At 37.4% G+C, this 17,831-nt stretch overlaps 1 protein-coding gene across 12 annotated transcripts in view; it reads left to right on the forward strand.

Annotated features, from left to right (window-relative positions):
* ATP9B (ATPase phospholipid transporting 9B (putative)) overlaps positions 1 to 17,831 on the forward strand; it is a 305,109-nt gene that overhangs the window by 102,466 nt on the left and 184,812 nt on the right. For all 12 annotated transcript variants that reach the window (XM_009252491.4, XM_002828331.6, XM_054538120.2 and 9 more), the window contains one exon: positions 16,246 to 16,326. In XM_009252491.4, coding sequence (XP_009250766.2) covers positions 16,246 to 16,326 — 81 coding nt within the window. The remainder of the gene's footprint in view (positions 1 to 16,245; positions 16,327 to 17,831) is intronic.

Consider the following 17,831-nt stretch of genomic DNA (forward strand, 5'->3'; position numbering starts at 1 on the left):
TGCACACCACCACGCCCAGCCAGTTCTTAATTTTTTTTTGTAGAGATGGGGGTCTTGCTCTGTTGCCCAGGCTGGTCTTGAACTCCTGGCCTCAAGCAGTCCTCTCACCTTGGTCTTTCAAAGTGCTGGGATTACAGGTTTGAGCCACCATGCCCAGGGAGAAATTTTTATTTCTTATTTGGCTGTTTGCTCCTCCCCTTTGCGATTTTGTATTGATGTTTGCCAATTAAAAAGTACATACATGCTCATGTGTGTAGAATCTTTCAAATCAGTAAAACCAGATATTTACAAATGAATATCTGTTTTTAATTTTCACCTACTTAGGCACATAAAAGTGTTTTTCTTTCTTCTATTTTCTCTCTGTACATCACATGGACTTCATCAGCCTTCAGGTCAGAAGCTCTATTTGAAAATTGTCCAAGCTGCTTCTCTGGGTCAGGCTTCTCAGTCAAAGCCAGGCAGTGAAGTGCTACTCAGATGATTTGTTTTCATGGATTTTTAATTTTCAGTGTTCTATGATTGTTTACTTAAATTATCTAGGATACTATGCATAATTTATATGTTAAGAGTTATCACAACTTACATTTTTTCATGGTCAGTGAATGAAGGAAGGTGGGTTCTACTGGACCAACAGATGAGCAGATTGGAGAGGTTGGGCAGTTGACAGCTGCCTTTTACCTGCTTGGTGGTGGGTAGAGTCAACCAGGCGGCTATTAAATAGTGAAGTTATATGTCAGGGAGCAGCACCTCCTCACCTGAGGATGGGGCTGGGGTGTGTGTGCATGCGGCAGTTCCTGGATCACACAGTGTGGCTTTCAAAGGAGCTGCCAAACTGTTTTCCAGAGTGGCTGTGCCATTCCCTGTCCTCACCAGCACCGGATGAGCGACCCGGTTTCTCTGTGTCCTTGCCACCTTCAGTGTTGTCACCAGTTTTTATTGTAGTCATTCTGATGGGTGTGCAGTGATATCTTATCGTGGCTTCAGTTTGCATTTCTGTGATGGCCAGTTGTGTTGAACGTTGTTTCATGTGCTTGTTTGCCATCTGCTTGTCCTCTTTGGTGATGTGTCCTGTTGACAGTCTCGGAGCAAAAGCATTCTGCCTTGATGTACAATGCTAGCTGCAGCTTGTTCAGGGAGTCTCTGTCAGGGTGAGGAAGTTCTTTCTAGTGTTAGTTTGCTGAGAGGTTTTATCATGAATGGGTGTTAGATTTTTCCAAAGCTTTTCTGTATCTGTAGGGATGATCACATGGATTTTCTCCTTTATCTATTAATATGATGGTATGTGGACTGATTTCATATGTGTTACACCAGCCTTGGGTTACTGGCATAAACCTCACCTAGTAGTCATACTGCATGTCTTTTTATTATGTCACAGTATTTGATATGCTGATATTTTGTTAAGGATGTTTTGTGTTGATGTTCATGAAACATATGGATCTGTATTGCTTTTGTTTAATGTCTTTAGTTTGATATCTGGGGGTAAGCTGGCCTTATAATGAGTTGGGGAGTCTTTTTGCCTCCTGTAATTTTTAAAATAGTTGGCATAAAATTCGTGTTATTTATTTTTTAAATGTTGAACAAATTCACTTTTGGAACTATCTGATCCAAGAGATTACTTTTTGGGAAAACACTTGATTGTGAATTGAATTTCTTTGGTATAGAGTTAATCAGATTTTCTCTTCATTGGAAATTTGTGTTTTTCAGAGAATTGGTTCATTTCATGTAAGTTGACAACATTAATGGCATAAAGTTCATAATATTCCATTATTTTTTAGCCATTTTAGGATTCCTTCTTTCACTCCCGATATTGTTAGTTTATATCCTGTCTCTTTTATCGACCATTTCAAAGAACTTGTTTTTGGTTTCATTGGTTATCTTCATTGTTTGTTCATTTTCTGTGTTATTAATTTCTGCTCTTTATTTCCTTCATTCTACATAGTTTATGTATAATTTTTTTTTGTTTCTTCCTCCTTAAGGTGGAAGTTAGACCTTTGATTTTATAACTTATTATTTTCTATTTATAAACTTGTAGAGCTGTAAACCTGTTTCCAAGCATTGTTTACCTGTGTCATACAAATTTTGATTTTGATTTATTTAGTTAAAAATAATAATTTAGTTAAAAATCATTTTCATTTAGTTAAAAATATTTTCTAATTCCTTCATGATTCTTCTTTTCATCCTTGATTGTTTGGAAATACACTGTTATTTCCTAAACAGTTGGGGATTTAGTTAAAAATAATAATTTAGTTAAAAAATCATTTTCATTTAGTTAAAAATATTTTCTAATTCCTTCATGATTCTTCTTTTCATCCTTGATTGTTTGGAAATACACTGTTATTTGCTAAACAGTTGGGGATTTTCCCAGTGTCTGGTAATTTATTGTTATTTAATTCTCTTATGGTCACGGAACATATTCTGTTCTATTTCAGTCCTCTCATATGTATTGAAACTTGTGATATGGCCCAGCATATGAACTCTCTGGGTCAGTATTCCATGTGAGCTTTAAAATAATGTTTGTTCTGCTATTGCCTGGATGTTCTGTAAATGTTCATTAGGTCAAGCTAATGGAAAGTGTTGTTTAAAAAAGTTTTGTAGTTGTTTTCTACCATTCGTTCTCTGAATTACTGAAGAAGACTTTTAAGATCCCATACCTTTTGTAGATGGAACTATTTCTCCTTTTGGCTCTGTTACTTGTTTCCTTATCTATATTGAAGCACTGTTACTGGGTTCATACGTTTTCAAAATTACTATATTTTGTTGAATTTGCCGTTTCATTATTCCTGGTAATATTCTTTGTTGAGACATCTATTTTGTTCTTTAATATTATAGTAATTTCAGCTTTTTAAAAATTAGTATTTACATGGTTTATCTTCCATTAATTTATGTTTTATCTTCCATTAGTTTATCTTTTTCTTTGAATTTAAAGTGTTTCTTAATGTAATAAAAGTAGGTACTGCTTTTTTTATTCTGAGAATTGCTGCATTTTTATTGTGTACATTTACGGTAATCGTTAATGTGGTTGAGCTGAAGTCAGTCATTTGACTCTTTAGGCTCTACTTATCCCATTTGTTTCTTTTCTTCATCTTTTGGTGTTGTGTTATATTTCCATTTGGCTGATTAGCTATGTGCATTAGTTCTGTTTTGTGTCATTATCATGTTTCCAGTGGGTGTTTTTAACTTACCACAGTATTTCTCCATGTCACTTACAGTGTAAGAGTTGTGCACAGTGGATGTCCATGGCTTCCTTCCCATCCTTTGTATTCGTGTCATCTGTCGTACTTCTACATATTATCAGCCACACCGTGCACTACTGGTTTTTTTGTTCAAAGTTGTCAAGCATATTTTAAAGATAGTAAAAAATGAAAACAATCTTTTCCGTTTACCCATGTGTTTACCTGTTCTGAGACTTCTCTTTCCTGTGTGTTGATCCAAGTTTCCATTTACTGCCAATTTCCTTTAGCTCTAAGAACGTCTTTCAACGTGTCTTGTAGTGAAGTCTGCTAGAGATTGTCAATTTTTGATTGTTTGAAAATTGTCTTTATTTTGCCTTTTTCTTTTCTCTCTTTTTTTTTTTTTTTTTTGAGACAGTCTCGCTCTGTCACAGAGGCTTAAGTGTAGTAGCACAATCTCAACTCACTGCAGTCTCCACCTCCTGGGTTTAAGCAGTTCTCCTGTCTCAGCCTCCCAAGTAGCTGGGATTACAGGCTTGTGCCACCACCATGCGTGGCTAATTTTTGTTTGTTTTTTTTTAAGTAGAGACGGGGTTTCACCATGTTGGCCAGGCTGGTCTTGAACTCCTGACCTCAGATGATCCACCCACCTCTGCCTCCCAAAGTGGGGGATTAAGGGTGTGAGCCATCACACTGGGCCTATTTTGCCTTCACTTTTGAAGGATGTTTTGAAGTTTTCATTTATCTTTGCCTTTCAGAGCTTTTATTTCATCTTATGGCATCCATAGTCCTGAAAAGATGCTTACGGGCATTCTTACCCTGACTCCACTTTATCCTCTGTGCCTTTTTCTGTGGGCGTTTGGAAAGTCTTTCCTGTTTTGACAGGCTTTCAGGAATTTAAGTGTGATGATGCATTTTCATTTGTCTTGCTTGGGTTTGTTGGGCTTCTTGTGTCTGGAGTTTCATGGTTTTTATCCAGTTTCAAGATTTTCAGCCTTTATTTTTCTTATCTTTCCTTCTGACCAAACCCCTCTGAGACATGACCAACAGAATTAGTCTAACTACTAATATCAAGTAAATTAGTCTAACTACTCATATCAAAAAAGAGTAAGAACTTCAATGACATGGGAATATCAAGTGGTTAGATTCCCACATGCCATTGATGCTCTCTTACTCTTTTTTTCCTCAGCCTTTTTTTTCCTTCTGTAACTCAATTTTGATAGTATCTGTTGCTCTGTCATTAAATTCACTAACATTTATCTTTTTCAGTATCTAGTCTTCTGTTAAGCTCACCCAATGAATTTTGTTATTCTGAGTGTTGTAATCTCTTGATGTTCCATAACGTTTCTCTCATTTTTTGTTGTTTAAATACCTTTTCTATTCTTTCCTAATATGTATATGGCTTCATTGGACTATTTCAACGGTTTGTAATGCTTAATTCCATGTATGTTAGCTCCTTTATCTCTGTTACTTTTGGGTATGTTTCTATTTAAATTTTTTGGCCCTCGTTATAGGCCCATACTTTCCCGCTTCTTTCCATGTCTGGTAATTTTTTATTGTATGCTGAGTATATAAGTGTTACATTTAATGTCTGAGATTTTCATTTCTATCTTTAAAGTATCTTGATCTTTATTAAATTAGTTAAACAACTTGTGGGTCAACTTGATGTCTTCAAGGCTTGTTCTTAAACTTTGTTACAGGCCTACAGGCTCCTTTATTGGAATGCTAATTAATCCTATTGCTAGAGCATTATCCTGCTGGGATCCTGCTGATAACTACTGAAATCCTTGCTGGTTCACAGGTGCCTCTGAATTCTGGCTAGTCAAAACTCAACTCTCCAACTCTGTAGTCTCTGCGGGTGGTTGGGGCTGGAGCTCTGTGGTTCTCCTTTGGCCAGACATACTGTTACCCTGTATGCTGTGTGTACTCACTTTCAGTAACACTCAGGTGGAACACTTTGCGTATTTCTGCAATTCTTTTTCTTCCTTGCTCTTTTCAGTATTTTGCAAATGCTAGCTGTCAGTTTCCCTGAATTCTGGTCTTAGTCTCCGAAATTCAGAACAGCTGCCTCCCACTGCCTGGCTTCTGCTGTCTAAAGTGGTAAATCTCTTTACCTGGGCTTATGTGGGGCACATGGCTTTGTTTCTCCTCTCCCTGGGGCACTGTATCTAGTGTCTGAAAATAGATACTTTATAAAATATTGTCCATTTTCCAGTTGTTTTCATGGGAGGGCAAGTCTCATATTAGTTACCACAACATGGCTTGTAGAAGCCCCTTGATTAATTTTTAATGAAAAATATTAAGTTCTTTGTGGATGAAACAAACTGCATGACATTTCAAATTATAATTAAACTAAAACAAACAAACAGTTATTTATTTATTGAGAATTTGCTTGTTGGTAGGGATCTACCTGCTGGGAGGCCTGTGACCGCCCTGCAGAGCCTGGATGCCGCCCCTTCTGCCACCTTTAGATGTTCCTGCCCTCTCTTCGGGGGCATTCCTTTAAAAAAGAGGTGGACGTCAATTTTGAGTCCTGATTCTAATAGCAATGTGTGCATTGAAAATAATACACAAATCACAAAATAGAAAAAAACCTGCCAGTCTGCATTGGCTATCACGAGCATTTTGGTATAAATCCTTTCTGACAGTACCTTCCCCTAGCCACATTCTTGCATGGTTGGATAATGCTGTATATTACTGTTTTTTCTAGTAGAATATTTATTCAACAGTATGCTATGGGTCATCCTTTCATGTTGGGAATTGTGTATCCTTGCAAGTGTTTTATTAGCTGCATAGTTTCTGACAAATTATAGCTTCTGTAGCTGACCTGATATAGGTAAATTTAAAAGTTATCATTTTGAAATTCTAGATTAAAAAAATAAGCATATTTCAAGAATTTTGATTATTTGGCCAAAATGCTCTTCAGAAGACTAGGCAACTTATCTACTGTGTATTAATTAATCAATTAATCTTTCACTGTTTTCCGATCTGATAACTGTAACAATGGTATCCCATTTAAATTTACATTTGTTTAGTTTTTCAATGTGTGAGATTGAAGATAATTCTTACCTAAGAAAGTGTATTTCTCATATTTTTATTTTCTAAGTCTGTTCATGTTATCTGCTAAAGTTTAATAATTTTTAATTTTCCAATTTTTCTAAATACTTTCGTTTATAGTTTCTGTTGCCCATATAAAAGTTCAGTGTATTTATATAATGTGACCTACCAATATTTTTAAAATGATTTCTGCTTTTTGGTTTTATGCTTTAGCTGTTTCTACTCATGATTATATTTTAAATAATTAGTTTTAAAATAATTCCTGCTTTCCATACAAAATCTGATTATCTACCATTTTTGGGGGGAGGTTTTTTTTTTTTTTTTTTTTTAGTTTAAAGTTAAAAAAAAAAAAAAGAAAAACAGTCAGTTGCACCAGTACCATTCACTGAAGAACTTTTTTGTTAGATTTTTATTTTAGCACAAATTTAATATTGTCCCCAAATGGTTATACAATTCTAATTTTTCAACATCAGGGTATCAGCGTATCTGTTTCTCCATAACTTTACCCAGTACACATTGCAAATATATTCTCCAATCTGTTTCTTAACTTCTGGCCTTATAATATCTTTGCCATGTAAATATTTCAAATTTTATTTAGGTAAATATTTATATGTTTTCTTTTATTGTTTATATGTTTTTCTTTATGCATTTATAGGCTTTGTCTTGTGCCAGGAGGCTGTTTGCCCACCAATATTCATTTATCATTTTAACCACTTTTAAATGTTTGTCAGTAGGTGGAATCGAAGAGAGCCAAGTAATTTGCATTTACACTATTATAATTATTAAAATAGTTCCTACAGTTCCAGCTGATGCACAAAGACCTAGCAGAGGGAAGTTGAATCGTTTCACTTAGTATGTGTGGCTAAAGAATTGTTCTAGAGTTAAGGTTAAGTAGGTTTTGTTTTTTTTTTTTTTAATTTCATGTTATGAGCTGAGCAGAATCCTGCGTCACTCCAGCCTGCATCTTCTGTGTCATCATTTCCCTCCTCAGCCCTTTCTCATCCTCGCTCTGCTTCCCAGGGTTTTTGACTTGCTTTTGTTTTTTTTTTTATGTTGTGAAATAAGTCTGTTCTATTATCTTATTACTTGACATCTAGCTTATTATTCTCATACTATGTATTAAGGTAAGTTTTATCATAGAAACGTTCTTGCAGCCTATTGACTTTCTGGTGTAATTGGAACTGATTGCTGGGTTAGTGCTACTGTTTCATGGTTACTTATTTCCTCCTTGTGTCCTTCTTTTTCTTGTGTGCATCCTCAAGTAATCTCTGCAGAACTAAAGGGATAATATGAGTCCTTAAATGATTGGAAGGGATTTTGGTTGGCTGTAACACTTGGACAAAAGCCCCACCCTCTGCATCCTCCTCCTGAGGAACCTTCCAAGAATTCTAGGGTCGCTGGCAGTAGGCAGCTTGGGAGCAAGTCACACTAAATGATAATTTTCTAACAGATTAATTTTGCTAAGTGTAGTAGAAAAGAAAGTACATAATCAAAACACTATATTAGAAAAAATTTGTCTGAAAAAAAACCCAAAAAATCCAGCCACGCAAGGATATTGGTACATGATTCCATTAACATACAATTCTGTACAAGCGATCAGCAGGTGATAGAGGTCAGCAGTGCAGGGATAGGCGAGCGATCAGCAGGTGATAGAGGTCAGCAGTGCAGGGATAGGCGAGCGATCAGCAGGTGATAGAGGTCAGCAGTGCAGGGATAGGCGAGCGATCAGCAGGTGATAGAGGTCAGCAGTGCAGGGATAGGCGAGCGATCAGCAGGTGATAGAGGTCAGCAGTGCAGGGATAGGCGAGCTGCATGGGGGCACGGGGATACTTTTGTTCAGTATGTTGAGGTGGTGATGGTCACGGGCATACACATACATCGAAACAAAATGGTACACTTTAAACGTGCAGTTATTGCATGGAAATCACACCTTATGAAATAGTTACAATTTTTCATACTGTTATCTATAACTTTGAGTAATGCTCTTTGCCATGATTATAGGAAGTGACATTTTATTACTTCAATATTATAAGGATACTTTATTTTTATTAGTGACAGATACACATATATAAATTCAAAAATATTTACAGAATTAAAATAAACAATTCATACAATGCAACTTTAAAATTTTTGTGGCCAGTACACTTTGATACAGAATCTGATTAAGGATTTTAGTGACATAACTGTATGGTAAATGAAAACATTTTAATTTTTGCTGTGACCACACCACCAAAAAGCAGTATATCCTAGGAAAAAAGGAAGTTCAACTGAATATCTGATTCATTAATCAATTTTATATTTTAGCTTCACGTAACTTGGCATATTAGGTATAGATCTTTTTTCTATAGAGAAGAAAGCTCTGATTTCATTATGGATATGGGCAAGGCAATTTGAGTTTTTCATGAAATAGCTTATGCCCATAATCGTCCCTCGTCCTGACGTTTGTGTCTCTCGTGGTATAGATCTGAGGGTCTTCTGTGTTGTGAGCTGTATGTTGTATCACAGTTGTGTCACATCAGACTGTGTCCATGGTGACAGCCAGGCTGAGTAAACTTAGAGACCTAAGAACTCGTCTGGAAGAGCTGAGGACACAGCCAAGAATAACCTTTGTCCATTCTGTTATATTCTCAGAGACTTAATATGGTCAGAGAGTTAAAATTTCAGAGTCATGTAATAATAACTTTGCTGCAGAGCCTGTAATGGCAGGTGCAGTTTCTTGTGTCTTCAGAGCTGTCTAGAGGCACAGTTTTCAGGCATTGTAGACATTTGGGAAATATGTTTCTGGCTTTTGTGATCAAACAAATTTATTAACAACCACAAGGCCACAGTAATTTTCAATAAATCATGACATGCTGATTTATTTCAAAAGATCCATATAGCAGTAAACAATACCATTTACATTTAATTAGTTTTATTGAACGAAAGGCAATTTTATTTGTAATGAACCACATGTTATGATTAAGGATGTATTTTAATGACCTTTAAGTAATGCGAACAAATGTTGCCCTTGACCTCACAGCAGAGGCTTTCCTCCATTATTGAAAACTTCAGAATGATTTTTAAATTATCGTGAAAAGCTTCGAATGACATTCTCATTATTGTGCCATTTATTCAGTCATTTGATGTCTACTAGATGAAATGCATTACTCTAAATGCTGATGTGTTTGTAGAAATGAGCTTGCCAGCCTGTTTTTTATTTTCATGTATCAAAAGGTAGTTTGAGGTTTGAAAGTTTCATGTTTTGAAAATTACTGTGACAGTGTCATATTTAAATGATGAGTGATTCTCAGACTTGCCTTATCCCTGGAATCACTTGTCTCCTTATTAAACATTCTAGTAGAAGTTTCATAATTCTCAAGTTACTAGAGAATATTTCTTTTTGTGTAAACTAGCTTAATTTAAATAAATTTTTGCTGTTAATAGTTAATACATAGTCTAAGCTACTGTAACAGTTGCACTGTGGTAAACTAGTATGTTCAACCTTTAGTCCACCCTTCCTGCAGCCTCTGTTCTTTAGAAATTTGGAAACTAGCCTGCACGTATTTTTCACAGTTTCTTGAAAGGTGTGTGAATTCGGTTTCACATTGAATGTACTTTCACAGAGCTTGTAAGGCAGGAGTGAGGAGGAGGTATCTTTTTGCCTGTGTATTCTCTGCTGACAGGTGTCCTCATGGGTCTGAGCTCCTGCTCCCACACTTCAGCTTCAGGGCTTGGGTGGAAGTGCACTATGTGCATGGTGGTCTCCAAACCATGTGTCTCAGATGTGATCCTTGCCGTGGTGCTTTCCTTGGATGGATATTTTGGTAACATTCTGAGAGTAGCTTTGGAGCTTCAGTCCTGAACTTCGTCCTTTCACTGATTTGGGAAGCATCTTGTTCTGTGTATGAAATCACTTTCTGCTACACTGTCTAGGGTGGCTTCTGTTTACTGTACTGAAACATGACTGACACACCTTAAATCAAAACAGATTTTCACCCTCACAGTAGCCCAGGTGGGTGGTCAAAGGCTGATAGGGCAACTTTGTCATGTCTGATACGTGGTTTTGCAGGGTGGGTTCCAGTGACTGCCCCACCTTTACACTGCCCCACAGGGGAGGTTCGGAAGGAAAGGCCTGGTGAGTACTTGGACTCAAAGGGGCGCATGTCCTTTCGCATGCTCTGCTGGCCAGAATCAGTTACCTGGTCCTAACCAGCTGCAAAGAAGGCTGAGAAATGCATTCTTTAAGTGAGAAGCCACCTACACATCTACAGCTCCAAAGTTCTGTTTTTCAAAGGAAATGGGAAGAAAGATGGAAGGTGGTCTCTGCCGAGCCATTTCTTCATTTTGTTTCCCGTTGAGTGTCTGATTCCCCCTGTGCTGCTGCTGAATGGAGTGCACAGAACCATTCCAGCAGTTCTCAGAGGACTGTGCTGCCCTGAGAACAGGATGCTCCCTTTAGTATTGCTGTTATAATTACCTGTTTTATTAGCATCAGTTATTTCACATGCATTCTTCAAGGAACCCAGAGAAATTTACAAAGTTGTATGTTAATGACTCACATAGATTAAAATAGAAAAATGAATGAAATATCAACAGAAAAATAGTAAATATGTCTTCTAGAAATGAAATACGCCATATCAATTTTAGTGATCGAATCTTCTCTGTTAAAGATTTTTTTTTTAAGTGATTGAGCATGACATACAACTCTCCAGTCCCTTTAAGAAGAGATCTGGCAGGCAAGAGTCCTATGTAGAAAACATGAGGACGCCCTTTAGCTGTGCTACCCCTTTTCTGAAAGGATTATTGGAATGCGTGTGTAGAATCAACAGGAAAGAGAAAGCCGGGTGCAAATGTAAAAGCCCAGCCCAGAGGAAGTAGGTGTTGCAGGAACAGAAAAGAATAAATTCAGATGTCTAATGTACTTGAAGAAATCTGAGAGGATGTTACTAGCAACCTAAATAAAAGAAGCTATGAAAAAGGATCTCGTGGAAAATAAGAACTCTTAGAAATATATATCATTGCTGAAATTTTTAAAAAGTAAGTAAAAGTGGAAAATGCATTGTTCTACATCCCTCAGAATACAGGCCAAGGTTGGGAAATACAAATTGATGGTTACCAGTTTTAGCTCAGCCCTCAGTGCTCCCTGTAATCCTTGTTAGAAGTTATAATCAACTGTGGTTCCTCTTACTGATGACAGTGCTTTCAGACATTTCCACTCTCCTTTAATTTCTGATCCACCTGTCTTTTCCTTCACCAGTAAGACCAGTTTGTCTTACCTTACATGGAAAAAGCATTCTATCAAATGGAAATTCCTTCAGTATCCCATTAATAAATAAAGAACATTACCTCTATTCCCCCATTTTGCTATAATTACAATAAAGAATCCTTCTAAGAATAATTATTTTATAGTTTTCAACTGATCTTACCAAATTGTGCTTTTTAGAGACCTTGGTAGATAAGTAGTTTCTTCTCTCTTTTTCTAATCTTTTTATGTTGGTTTCTTTCTGTTACCTCTTAAGGCCTTCAAGTGTACCTCGGCTTCTCAAGTCTTCCTTTAGATCTTTCTTCAATTTTACCGTAATTGAATATTTTTAGAATACTATTTTATCTCTTGGCTTTTTAGCATTTTTTTTTTTTTAGTTTGCAATATTCTGTTAACTAAAATATGCCTTTAACTAGAGTTTTTTTAACTAGTTAGAGTATGCCTTTAACTAGAGTTTGCAATATGCCTTTAACTAAAAGTGTATTGTGAAAAGTGAAAATTGTACCACTTCACACAAAATACAAGAATTTTGTCCTTGAGGCCAGGCATGGTGGATCACGCCTGTAATCCCAGCACTTTGGGAGGCTGAGGCAGGTGGATCACAAGGTCAGGAGTTCGAGACCAGCCTGACCAACATGATGAAACCCCGTCTCTAATAAAAATATAAAAATTATCCGGGCGTGGTGGTGTGCACCTGTAATCCCAGCTATTCAGGAGACTGAGGCCAGAGAATCTCTTGAACCTGGGAGGCAGAGGTTGCAGTGAGCCGAGATCTTGCTGCTGCACTCCAGCCTGGGCGACAGAACGAGACTGCATCAAAAAAAAAAAAAAAAAGATAATTTTATCCTTGAATAGACCTATTTCCCCCACCCACCCTTTGTACTATACAGTCCCCTTGAACAACATGGGGGTCAAGGGTATCAATCCCCCATGCAGTCAAACATGTATGTGTAAACTTTTAACTGCCCCCAAATTTAACTGTTAATAGCCTACTGTTCACTGGAAACCTTGCCGATAACCTAAACAGTTGATTAACACATATTTTGGATGTCATATGTATTATATACTGTGTCCTTACAATAAGGTAAGCTAGAGAAAAGAAATTATTAAGAAAATCATACAGAAGAGAAAATACACTTACATAGTACAGTACTGTATTTTTTGATAGCACAAGTTGACATCACCTGTTTACAAGGTGAGCTGTCTGTCTGAAATGGTGGGCAGCCACAGCTGCAGACTTTAATCCACCACACATACTGAGCAACTCAGTTTTTTCTTGTAGTGTGATGACTTTTGTCTACTTTTTGAGAACATTTCCAGCATCACTAGAAGCACTTCTTATTGGTCTCGTGGTGTTATTCAAGGTTCACGCCATGGTATTACGCTAAACACGATGGAAAATATGTGAGCACCATGAGCGAGCACTCGGTACTGTGATGCACAGGGTCCTGGAGCGGAGACGGCTCACACAGAGGCACAGGGTCCTGGAGCGGAGACGGCTCACACAGAGGCACAGGTCCTGGAGCGGAGACGGCTCACACAGAGGCACAGGGTCCTGGAACGGAGACGGCTCACACAGAGGTCAGTGGTGCCGCACCACATTTCCAGCAGACGCACTCCCCGCAGCAGCAGCAGGAGGGGCTGCAACACGATTCCGGGAGCACAGTGTGTACTGCACTTAGTTCTGTGCAGTTAGGGTTTGATACTGCATCTTCAGGATCATTTGCAAGTCACTCGGTTGCAGATGGTGTCACGACCTGTGTGTTTAGGTTTTATTTTACTTTTAACCTTATGTAATAGATCTGTGTATATTTTATAGTAGTAAGTGATATAATAGACTATGTCTACATACATTTTATGTTCTCATGTTATACCTAACTTTAAACATTTAAAAAAAATTTCTAGGCTATGTGGTGTATCTTCAAGGTTTTTCAGATTATCAACAAATCTCCGAAAGTGTTCTAATAAATTTATTGAAAAAAATTCATGTATAAGTGGACCTGCACAGTTCCAACCCATGTTGTTCAGGAGCTCACTATACATTTTAATATGTAGTATATCTACACATATTATAAACTGTTCCAGCCCATTTTATTTATATACATACACACACACACACACACACACACACATATATTTTTGGCACAGAGTTTTGCTCTGTCACCCAGGCTGGAGTGCAGTGGTGCGATCTCGGCTCACTGCAACCTCTGCCTCCCGGGTTCAACCGGTTTTTTCCTGCTTTAGGCTCGTGAGTAGCTGGGACTACAGACGTGCAGCAGCTTGTGTGGTTAATTTTTGTATTTTTAGTAGAGACGGAGTTTCTCCATGAGGGCCAAGCTGGTCTCAAACTCCTGGCCTCATGTGATCCACCTGCCACGGCCTCCCAAAGTGCTGGGATTACAGGCATGAGCCACCGTGCCTGGCCCATTTTATTTATATTTTAAAGGAATTAAGATTAAAAATAGGATTTGGATTTTTTTTTTAATATTTACTTAGATATTTACTACTTTTGTTACTTACCATTCCTTCTTGAAGATATGAGTTTCTGCCTGATATTGTTTCCCTTCAAGCCTAAAGGACCTCTGCTGATATTCCTCTAGTGGATGTCTGCTGGAATGGAGTTCTCATTTTACTTATCTGACAGTCTTTATTTCACGTGTATTCTTAATGAATATTTTTGCTGGATATTGAATTCTGGCTTGACAAATCTGCCCTCCACACCCTCCACCCCTCACTTTAAATATTTTGTTGTTCCACTGTCTTCTGACTCCATTATTTATAATGAGAAATCAGTGGTATTTTGATAGTTCTTCTGTTGTGTATAATGTGTTATTTTTCTCTAGGTATTTTTGATTTTTTTTTTATTTTTGGTTTTTAGCAATTTGATTTTGATATTTTTAAGTTTTATTTATCTGTTTAGGGGTTTTCTGGGCATCCTGAATCTGTACATTTCTGGCTGACAATAAATTTGGCATATTTTTAGTCGTTATTTCTTCAAGTAGTTTTTGTTTTTTCATCGTCTCTCTGTCCACTCATTCTGAACCCCAGTTACATGCATGTTAGACTCTGTGATATTCCCTTCATGGTTCTATGACTGTATTCGTGTTCAAAATAATTTTTTCCTATGTCTTTTTGAATCATTATCTCTTGACCCGAGTTCAGATTCACCATCGTCTGTAATCTGTTAATCCCATCTAAAGAATTTATTGCAGACATTGCATTTTTTCAATTTTGGAATTTCCATGTGCTTCTCTGTTCTTAAATACACTTTCTCTTTCTTTGTTGTGATTTCCTACTTGCTTACTCGTTAGGAGCATGTTTTTCTTTAAGATGTACTAAAGCTGCTTTGAAATTCTCATTTCTTAATGCTGAAGTTTGATCATCTCAGGGCCAGTCTTCACTGATCATGTTCTTTCTTGAGTATGGACCTTGTGTTTTTGTTTCTTTGTATGTTTAGAAATTTGGATCATCTCTTCATTTTTTTAAATGATTCATTGTAGAGAGGCAGGATTCAGGATTCTGTTATGTTCTCCTGAAGAGTACTGGTTTTTTGTTTGGTTCTGTTTTAACTGGTAGCTAACTTGACTGAAGTCAAACTCTAGACTCTACCTTTCTGGCATTAGGGAGCTGCTGTGGTGTTCTTGGTTCCATTCTTTTAGTGGATATAGGTTAGGGCATGATAGGTTAGGTGTCAGAATGACATCATACACAGATTCAGCCCCTTCTGAAGCACTCTCCTTTCTGAGCTTCCATTTCTTTCTCACTTTGCAGCTGCTGTGGTCACCCTAATCTCTCACCTTTGCTTCTTCATGTCTGGGAGTCTGGGAGGTTTCTGTGTGAGTTTTAGCAGCCATGACAGAACTTTATACCCTCACATGTACAGAATGGAAATGGAAATTATAGAAAAATGGCAAATTCTGTGTGTTAAACGGTCATGGGGGGGGCGGGTCACAAGACCACCCAAAATTAGATGGTTTATTAGGAGGACTCCCAGGACTCAGCATATGATCCTCCTCCTGGCTGTGATTTATGACAGCAAAAGCATAGAGCAGAGTCAGCAGCGAGAAGAGGCACTGGGGTGGCGTCGAGTGGAGACCAGGCTCAGCCTTGCCTCTGGAGACTTTCTGATTTAACCTTTATGTGTAGCCAATGAATGAAGCAACCTAAACCCTGTGTCTTTTCTGCTCCAAAATTAATGGTATGAAAGTAGCTATGATGTGTGTTTCTTGAAAGCTTTCCCATGTGATTTTATAAGTATGCGTCATGAGCATGTGGTTCAGACACACGGGACAAGCATGTCTTCGTGGCTGTAAGGAAGGCCACCCTTAGCTTATAGTGATCAGTGCCTGCTTGAATGAAAACATGTAAACAGATCTAGGAATTTATTAAACTTTTATAAAACTTATGAGGAGTTGCGATAGTTCCTTAATTCCCCCTGAATACTTTGATACCCAGGTGACTTCAAGATATTCCTAAACAGGCTCCACCTCTACCATTGGAGCCCCCTGGACAGGCCCCGGGGCTGCCTGTTGTGAGTGTCTCCTGCATGATTTTGACTCACACCTGCTGTTCAAGAGCACACCCTGTCAAGCTTAAAAATGGTTTCTTTCTTTATCTGACATTCTAATTTATAGTGTTGGCACACAAAAATCTAAGAAAATCAATGATCGCTTTTGGTAAATAATATATGAACAATATTAATCAGCAAATGAGAAATTTCCAGGTAATTTTACTAAACTATAACATTCTAATCAATTCAAATGTTCTGTATTCCAGGACCTTTTTTCTATCAGTGCTTATGTTTATGCTCAGAAACCACAAATGGACATTCACAGTTTTGAAGGCACATTTACCAGGGTAAGTTAAACCTGTTGTTCAATACAAATAGAGTTATTGTGTAAGTTAAAAGTAGCAAACCTTTGAGACAATAATTCAATCAAGAATAAATTCAAACAGAAGTTTCAAACTAGGAAGGGAAAACCTATATAATGTTTGAAGTTCTTAAGTGTATCCATATTAAATATGTCTTTTGAATCCATTTAGTACAGTTTTTGGAATTTTTTTTAGCATATTTATTAATAAGATCTTTATCTCCTAAAATATTGTGAAACAGTTAAATGAAGTAATTTATTTTCATTTTGACTGAATAGTTGGTATACTATCATATCCACATCCTGTCTAGCTTTTTACTGTCTGAGTTGGGTGGGTATTTATATGTATGTGAGTCTGTACATGCATGTTATGTTTCTTTATACACGTATGTATATTTCATGCCACACACTTATATTATTATAGAGTTTTGTTAAAGCTGGAAGCACCTTGCCCCTGACTAGCAGGGCTTGAGAGACTCAATAACGCTTTATTTTAACAGCTTGTAACTGATACTATAAATGCTTTATAGTAAGGGATTTTAGTACATGACTACAGGTTATTTGTAGTTGCTGCAGTTATTTTAAAAATACTTCTGTTGGTCACATGCAGGGATCGGCAAGCAGTTGTCATCACTTGAAAAAGCATTTACAGAGCTCATGTAGTGTGACAGTTAGTGTGCAGACTGTGGGAATGTGAAAAAGCATTTACAGAGCTCATGTAGTGTGACAGTTAGTGTGCAGACTGTGGGAATGTGAAAAAGCATTTACAGAGCTTGTGTAGTGTGACAGTTAGTGTGCAGACTGTGGGAATGTGAAAAAGCATTTACAGAGCTTGTGTAGTGTGACAGTTAGTGTGCAGACTGTGGGAATGTGAAGCACGGCACCTGTGAGGTTGTTACAGTCCCTTGGGGCACTGGGCCTTTTGTAGCTGCCTATTTCCATAGGTGCTGCACACAAGCATGCATAAGATGTTCATGGAGGGACAGAGGAGGAAGCATGACCTGGTGATAAATATCATGGAGTGAATTCTGAAATAAACTCATATCTTTTTTTTAAAACAAAAGCAGTTTTTATGAAAACAACATGTTCTTATTAAAGACAACATATGAGAATAAATGTTACAAAAAGGTACCCTTGGTAAGATAAATGAAAAGTTATTTATGTAACCACTATTAAGAATTTGAAATATTATTTGCTTTCTTCCTTTCCTTTTCTTGCTCTTTCCTCTAATTTATATTGCTCCTGACTTTGAAAAGTTGGAAATGTTCACTAGACAATGTGTGGAAGTACAAGGAAGTCGTAGAGCAAGTGCAGGTTGGCTGAAAAACCTGGTTCAAAGGGGAGCGTATGGCTCAGTCTGCAGGTGTGACAAGGGCTGGGGCATATCGGACTAGAAAGGTATCAATGGCTTGACTGGAAGAACCCATCGAAGGATCTTCAGCTTAGAAGAGAAATGATAAATACAGATGTTTTAAAAAGATTCATTCATAA

Source organism: Pongo abelii, chromosome 17 (genome assembly GCF_028885655.2).
Source record: "Pongo abelii isolate AG06213 chromosome 17, NHGRI_mPonAbe1-v2.0_pri, whole genome shotgun sequence".
Classification (NCBI taxonomy): Eukaryota; Metazoa; Chordata; class Mammalia; order Primates; family Hominidae; genus Pongo; species Pongo abelii.